This window comes from Orycteropus afer, unplaced genomic scaffold (assembly GCF_000298275.1).
Source record: "Orycteropus afer afer isolate SDZICR_OR568_19922 unplaced genomic scaffold, OryAfe1.0 scaffold00854, whole genome shotgun sequence".
Lineage (NCBI taxonomy): Eukaryota > Metazoa > Chordata > Mammalia > Tubulidentata > Orycteropodidae > Orycteropus > Orycteropus afer.
Window position 1 is genome coordinate 587,066 of NW_006922441.1, and position 7,703 is coordinate 594,768.

A 7,703-nucleotide genomic window follows, 5' to 3' on the forward strand; every position below is an offset into this window, starting at 1 on the left:
GTGGTCCCGGTCCCCGAGCCCCGGAAGAGCTGGGAGATGCGCTTGGCGCGGCTGCCGGAGGCGCCCCCGGCGGCCTTGACCGCGCCCACTCGCCGCAGCTCCACGTGCGGCGGGGGCGGGGGCAAGGGTTCGCTGCTGCGGCTCCCCGTGTCTGAAGACGAAGACCTGGGAGCCCGTCGGGGAACAGAGACACGGGAGAGGGACCCCCAGGAAGACACACAGAGGGGGGGATGGTGAGAAAAGACCCAGAGACCCAGGGAATGGGGGGCAGAGACCCAGAGGGAGGGGACAGAGACCAGATGGGGAGAAACAGAGACCCCAGAGAAGGGGGACAGAGACCCAGAGGGAGGGAGACAGACCCAGAGAGAGAAGGCAACAGAGACCCACAGGGTGCAGAGATGGGGGGGACGGAAGGGGCGGTGGAAACCGTGAGCAAAGAGGGAAAGAAGAATAAAATAAATAAGGGCGAGCCCCACAAAAGGAAACTCCAAGAAGTGAGCAGGGAGGGGAGGAAGGAAGGCCACTCAACCCCCTGCACTCCTGTCCCCACCCTTAGCCCCTGGGGCCTACCCCCATATCTAGGCCCAGGACTACCCCACGCACCGACGGTGCCTCTATCCAGCTTTGTCTCCTCCCTACCCACCAGTTCGCTTGCCCTTTAAGGACAGGAACAGGGGCCAGAGCTTCAGGGGTCCTTGGCACCACCGAGGGAGGCAGGGCGTCCCAAGGCAGGGGCACTCACTTGACGGAGGCGGCGCTGGGCCAGCGCCGGCCCAGCTTGGCCAGCTGCTTCCTGGGGGAGTTGATCCACAAGCCTACTGGGAGATGGAGTTTCCCGAAGCGGGGGCTTCCGCCCTCCTTCCGTTCGCCAGGTAGCATGGCCCTGGGGGAGGTGGCAAGACCCCAGCTCCTGAGGCCCCGCGTGGTGGGGATGGGGTAGAAAGGGGTCTGGATTCTAGGGTCAGAGGGAAGAGGAGACTAGGGGCTCAGAGTTCTGATGGAGGAGGGGCTGGGGGCCGGGACTCCGGGGTCCTGGAAGAGGAAGGGGCTGGGGGCCCGTCCTGGTTCGGAGGGAGGAGGGGCTGGACGCCTGGCTCTTACCCTGCTTCGGGTCCTGGCAGCACCCCGGAGCCCTAGCTCCGTTGGCCTGAGTGGTTCCCGATCCCACTGCTCTGGTTCACCCTTTGCCTCTGCCCCAGCTCCCAGCACTGGGTGGGGGACAGGAAAAGGCGAGAGGAAACCCGGCAGGAAGAGCGGGGAGGGGGCGTCCTGTGAGGGGACCAGGCCTGGGGGAGGAGACCTGGGTAGGCTGGCCCTGGCCCATCAAGGATTCTGGAATGACATGGCAGGCAGTTGCCCCCCCCCTCCAGGATCCAGGCCTCCTGGTCCCCAAGCCCCTTCTCCCCCCTCAGACAGGAGACCGTGCTCAGACCTCTTCACGCTGGGGACCAAAAGTTAGGCGCAGTCCGGAGGAGTGAGTCAGCTACTTGGACAACTAAATAAATCTTTATTGTTTCTTTCCTTCTGTGGCCTTTTCCTTTGGAACTGGGGGTGCTACTCCGCCCCCTTGCCCAAGAGGAATGGGGCTGGGGGAAAGCTTTTAGGGATTCGGCTCCTTCTGAGGTCGAAGGAAAAAGATCCTGGAATATTATGCAAATAGTGGGACCAGGTTAGGTCCTGAGTGAGGGGCACGCCCTAGGCTCCCAATGTGACTTTATTCTAGCAATCACCCAAGCCGGTCCCTCCCAAGTACCTTCTCTTCTAAGCAAGTTGCATCGTTACCTAAGCCCCACCCCTTCACCTAAGCCCCACCCCAATTGAAGTCTAGCTCTAAGTCGCCCGTGGCTCCTAGATGTGCCACAAGCCCCGCCCCTCATTCTAAGCTCCGCCTCCTTCCCCAGATGGCTCACACGGCCCCAATGCCGACTGTCACCAAGGCAACTCCAGAGATCAGAAGCCAGATGAGATGGCGTTTCAGTGTCTTGTCGGGGCTCGGCTGCTCCAAGACTATGGTTGTCTCATCCGGGGCCCCGTCAGCAGGAGCTGTGGTGTTCGCTAGCTGTGTTTCCCCCTCGATCTTTTTAGGCAAAACTGATAGAGGGGAAGAGCAGACCAGGGAGGGCGTGAAGGCCCCCACAATAGCAAGGACAACACCCCCAGTCCTTCCTCGCTCCCCAAGGCCGAGGCCCTCCAGGAGATAACCACACCTCCAAACGCACGACCACCCAGAGGGGAACGAGGACCAAGTGGCCAGACGCCACGCCCCCTGCCGGAAGTCCCGCCCCACAGCCTGAGGCCCCGCCTCCCTGGAAGTTGACCACGAAACTCAGGGCCGGGAATACAGCACTGTTCTCATCCCAACAGCACAGACCTTTGACATGAAAATGCATGATGGTGGCTGGGCTTTTTTTCACGGTGCCCAGCTCGCAGCGGTAGGTGCCTTCATCCTCTGGACCCACCATGGGCTTGGCCAGGGTGGGCTCTTTGCCCTTGGACACCAAGGACTCGGTCTTGTTCTCCCAAACCTAGACCCAAGCTCAAGGGTTCACAGAGGCCTGGGCCGTTCAGGAGGTGGGGGGGGGGGGTACAGGGGTCACGGGGACTCAGTGGGGGAGAGGGGAGCCAAGAGGTCACTGGTCAGGGACAAGGGGGTCAGTGGAGACCAAACCTGGTAGGTCATGGCAATGGATGGTCATGGGTCCAGGGGCAGTGGATACAGGGGTCATGGGCTCACAGCGGATGAGGGACTTGAAGCTCAAGGATTACAAGAGTTGAGGGGGCCCCACCCTGTAAAAACTGTAATCCGTGAGGCCTTGAGAGGCGCGATGCCAGTTGAGTTCACAGTCCAGGACCATGTCTTCCATCTCGTAGATCTCGACTTGGCGCTCTGGGGATGGGAACGTATTGTAGGACGCTGCCCTTCGCGTTTCTTTCCTTTCTCCCACCCCTTACACTTGGCCTTGGCCCCTCCTTATCTGGCATGCTGGTTCCAGCCTAGGCACTCTCTTAACTGGCTCCACCCCTCTCGCTTCAGTCTCCCTTCTTCTAGGTCCAGCTCTCACCCCCACAATCCTTGGACTTCCGGCAAGCATGGACCTGTTTCTCGCAGGCGTTGCACCAGATCAGAGTCTGCAACATCAAACCTGAACGGGTCGAGGCCAAGGCTAGTGTTAGCCTCCTAGGGGGCGGGGCTAAGGGAATGGGGCGGAACCTAGGGATGAGGTGGGACCCTGTGTCCAATCCCTGAGAGGTCAGCCGAGGGGCAGGGCTAGGACCCAGCCTGATGGGAAGAAAGATGGGACCGGGGTCAATAAAAAGTGAGAGAGAATAAGACCCCTCCTCAAGGAGTCCAAGGTGGACTAAGGATCTTAAGAGACCGGGGAAACTCTGAGGTACAGAGTGAAAAGTCCACGGGAACCCCAAAACCGAGAGGGGAGAGGTTGAGTATTCTCGGGGCAGGGACAGGGGTGGAGAGTACCTTCCGTAATCCGAACTCACCGCATTTATTGGGACAGTAAACTGCCATGGGAAGAAAGAGAAAGAAAGGGGAAATCGGATTTCTAAATTAAAGGGGATGGGAGTAAAGGTGGAGGAAGAAGGTGGGTGTGTGAACTGTTCAGACGGACAGAGGGGTTGGGGCCTGGACTCCTGGGTCCGAGGGAGGAGGGGGAGGGGCCTGGACTCCTGGGTCCGAGGGGGCAGGAGGAGGGTGGACTCCTGGGTCCGAGGGAGGAGGGGGAGGGGGCTGGACTCCTGGGTCCGAGGCAGGAGGACGGGGGACTCGGTCTTTGCTCACATTCTCTCAGGAACTGAGCGGACAACCGGGCGAAGCTCTCCTTTTGCTGGTGCAGCATCCAGAACAGCTCCTTCACCAGGAGTTCCCCTGGGAGGAGCAAGAAGCAGGATGGTGCAGCGACCCTCCGCCCCACCGGCCTCACCGCTATGCCCCGTGCGGGAAGTTCGCCTCTGTCTTCAGAAAGTGAGGTTCTACTTTCTGGCCTTCATAGGGAAGGGAACTGAACTACCATGCCCAGGAGCCCTGGTGGCACAGCAGTTAAGTGCTCAGCTGCTGAAAAGGTTGGTGGTTCAAACCCACCAGTGGTTGCATGGGAGGAAGACCTGGCAACTTGCCTCTGTAAAGACTATGGCCTAGAAAACCCTATGGGGCAGTTTTACTGTCACAGGGGGTCACCGTGAGTCAGAACTGACTGGACCGCACCTAATGACAATATAATGCCAGCCACTGTGCCAAGCTCTGGTGGTGCGGTGGTTAAGGCATTCAGCTGCTAACCAAGAGATTGGTGGTTCAAACCCTCCATCTGCTCCATGGGAGAAAGATGAGGCAGTCTGCTTCGGGAAAGATTGACAGCCTTGGAGACCCTGTGGAGCAGTTCCACTCTGTCCTCTAGGGGCGCTGTGAGTCGGAATGGACTCCAGGGCAGTGGGTGTGGTTTGGGCTTTGCTTCCACGAAGACTGACAACCTTGGAGACCCTGTGGTGCAGTTCCACTCTGTCCTCTAGGGGCGCTGTGAGCCAGAATCCACTCAATGGAAGTGGGTTTTGTGCCAAGCAATACACATGTATTAATCCATTTCATCTTCACAGCAACTGAGGGATGAGGCATTGTTACCAGGGGCTCCACTGTAGAAACGAGGAAGCTGCGAAGTTCCTTTTGCAAGGGCCACACAGCTAGGAAGTGGCAGAGCTGGGATTTGAACTTAAGACAGTCTAGCTCCAGAACCGAAGAGCTGAATGCCCCTCCCCCCATGAAGCATCCTCACCAGTGACCACTTCCCTGATTCCAGAATCCAACCCTCCCTCACCCCACCCCCACCTCTACCTTTCACCCCAGTATCCATGATCCGTTTCAGATCGGTCAGAAAACTCCAAGATGCCTTGTGCAGCGTGGGCTCATCTGTGGAGGGACACCCGTTGAAAAAAACCATTGCCGTCGTTGTATCCATTCCATTGCTCGGCGAACCCATGTGACACAGAGCTGTCCCACAGGGTTTCCCAGGCTGTCCTTTTATGGGGGCAGACTACCTCATCTTTCTGCCGTGGAGCGGATGGTGAGTGTCTAATCACTTAGCCACCAAGCCTCCTTGCGCTGGGAGATAGGATTCCAGAGTCTAGCGTCACCACTTTATTGGCCAGACTAGTTTTAGAAACTACAATACCCATGGGGCCGCTGGGCAGTGATAGGCCTGGTGAAGGGATTCGCCCCCCATGCCTTCTGGGAGTTGTAGTTTTATTACATAAAATTCCAGGATAAGGGGCAGGTGGCCTCAAAATCCACACCCCAGCCTTTGCTATTCCTGGAACCCAAGGAGACCGTTCACTCAGCCCCCTCCACCCTTGAACCAGCAGTCCTGCCTCCAGCCTTCTCCGTCCCCATGACCCAGGAGTCAGCGCTCTTCCCGCCCTCACCAACGGCCCCCATATAGGTTTCATCGTCAATCGGCAGTTTCTTGAAATCTTGCACGGCATCCTCCACCCTTTTCATCACGTCCTTCTGAGCCTCGGGCGGCAGGTGTTCTGGCAGGTAATCAGTTTCCAAGTTTTTCAGCTCTGTCACTACCGAGGGCTCACAGATGATACAGCTCCGGACCGGATGCAAGCAACCGGCCAGCGCCACCACCAGGAGGGGAAGCGGTGGTCCCATTGTGGCCAGGGCACGTGATACGCAGAGGCGGAAGCTAAATGTAAAGAAGCCTAACCCGTTTTAGGGAACCCCCCTGAGCCCCCCAAACTGCAGAACAGAGTATGTTCAGTGGGCTCGCAAATATAGAGCACTTAGGTCTCTCGTCAGATACCTCCAAAGTGGGGAACATGATCGAATGGTCAATCCACGGGCCCCCAAATTTAGGGTGCTCATTGACTCCCACATGAGAAACCTCTCAAACAAGAGGTCCTCATCAGTCTTCAAAGTGAAGACCCTGAATTCCATACCATGCAGACTTCCCCAACACCCACACCACGGGATCTCCAGCTCCCCAACCTGATGTTATACTGAACTCTCAACCTTAAGTTGATAGACACTGTCGTGGGGGTGGTTGTTTGGTCACGTCAACCCCATGTGACAGTAGAATTGCCCTATAAGGTTTTCTTGGCTACAATCTTTACCGACGTGGACTGCCAGGTTTTACTTCCGCGGAGCAACTAAGGGGGTTCAAACTGTCAACTTTCTGGTCAGCCGCCAAGCACTTAACAGTTGTGCCACTAGGGCTCCTTGGATCAACACTGAGAGCCCCTCCCCCCAATTCCCTAAAGCCTCTTGCACTTCTAGCTGAAAATTCAATGCCCCAATCAAATAAACCATCCACTAGACACCCAACCAAGGAGCTCTGGTGGCATAATGGATAAGGTATGTATTTGCCTGCTAACCAGAAGGTCAGCGGTTCAAACCCATCACTTCTCCAACAGAAGGAAGATGGTGCGATGTACTTCTGTAAAGATTTACAGCCTCCGAAATCCGGTGGGACTCGCTATGAGTCAGAATCCACTCAATGGTAGTGAGTTTTGTTTTGTTTTTTCAATAGAACCAACCAGGATATTATCCAATTTAAAACTCCCTCTAATTAAATGCACCTCGAGTCCCCAAAACCTGGGGAACCTACAAACTTAAGCAAGACTCCAGTCCTCCAAACCCAGGGGACCTTGCCCATCCTTCTCGAAAGCGCCTGACCTGGGATTTCTGTTTCGTCCGCCAACACTAGGGTTCGCTGTGGAGCCAAGTCCTGGTTCTGGGAACTTTTAGAGAAGAATCCTGGGCCACGACCTCTGATTTTCCCACGACTAAAACGAAGGCTATGTTGGGGCCAAGGGTGGGTTTGGGTAGATGATATCGGGAGCTTTACAACTGGGGTCTGAATCACTACAAAAAGTTCCCGTAGCTTTCAGCTGTTTCCCACGTGTGATCCCTAAAGGCTTTTCTTGGCTCCGCCCAGAAGCCTAGCTCTGAATCTGATTGGACCACAACAAAGATGGGCTCCACCTATCGCGCCATGGCGTCACAGAAGCGACCATCTTTCCAAACTAGAACTTTTCCGTCACCTACCGCTGGGAAGCCCCCTGCTTACTCCCGCTTCCCAAGACCTGGCTTCTCCCCTTACTGGGTCGCAGGCCCCACGCTTCCGGATACATGCTTCCGGCCCTTAGAAATCAGGTGTCGAGCAAAAAATAAATAAATACAACCCACGGAAGGGCTGTTTCTAACCGTAGGACTACGACACCCAGAAGGCCCTGGGGCCACTTTCTCTAGCGCAGATGCCCGCAGCCAACCCCATGGCATTATGGGAATGGTAGTTCATGAATTATCTCCCTTTCTCCACCTTCTCTCCCTAGTCTATGGGGCTGCGTGCAGAGGGAAGCGGAGTCCGGGATCCCGTACCAAGTATCCTGGAGAAAGACCTCTGAGTCCTGGGAAGTCTCGCTCTTTACCTTTCTGCATAATTGAGACAAGTCATCAGAATAACATTGCAAGTCATACAAGACATAAGTCCAAGATCTGAACAGACACAATAACGCAAGGCATCGTGGGTAACAGTTTCAGGAAGCTCCCCCCTTCATCCTCTCTTTCTCACACACACCCACACCCACACCCCCAAGAAAGCTGCAGAGGCTGAAGTTCCGGATCTGGGCTTTTAATTCATACCTCTCACTCCCACCTGTGGCAGCTGAGTTGGGAACAGTCCCCCACACCT

The 7,703-nt window shown here is 56.4% G+C and overlaps 2 protein-coding genes across 2 annotated transcripts in view; both read right to left on the reverse strand.

Annotated features, from left to right (window-relative positions):
* RASIP1 (Ras interacting protein 1) overlaps positions 1–879 on the reverse strand; it is a 14,169-nt gene extending 13,290 nt beyond the window's left edge. The window contains exons 1-2 of the mRNA XM_007958119.1: positions 743–879; positions 5–165 (exon numbers count right to left, since the gene is read on the reverse strand). Of these exons, the coding sequence (XP_007956310.1) occupies positions 5–165; positions 743–879 (298 nt within the window). The remainder of the gene's footprint in view (positions 1–4; positions 166–742) is intronic.
* A 1,027-nt stretch (positions 880–1,906) lies between these two features.
* Positions 1,907–5,662, reverse strand: IZUMO1 (izumo sperm-egg fusion 1). The gene is made up of 8 exons (XM_007958120.1): positions 5,428–5,662; positions 4,841–4,915; positions 3,797–3,883; positions 3,499–3,519; positions 3,063–3,143; positions 2,787–2,887; positions 2,372–2,525; positions 1,907–2,091 (listed from the first exon to the last, which is right to left on the reverse strand). Exons 1-8 carry the CDS (start codon positions 5,660–5,662, stop codon positions 1,907–1,909), a joined length of 939 nt encoding a protein of 312 aa, XP_007956311.1.
* Positions 5,663–7,703: the final 2,041 nt, after the last annotated feature.

What these genes read in the sequence shown, in the direction of transcription:
- IZUMO1 (XM_007958120.1), bottom strand. Translation starts at nt 5,662, where the DNA reads ATGGGACCACCGCTTCCCCTCCTGGTGGTGGCGCTGGCCGGTTGCTTG. An exon ending in TTACTGTCCCAATAAATGCG is followed by an intron (nt 3,144 to 3,498) that starts GTGAGTTCGGAT and finishes CGACCCGTTCAG; the next exon opens with GTTTGATGTTGCAGACTCTG. An exon ending in CATGCATTTTCATGTCAAAG is followed by an intron (nt 2,092 to 2,371) that starts GTCTGTGCTGTT and finishes CCCCTCTATCAG; the next exon opens with TTTTGCCTAAAAAGATCGAG.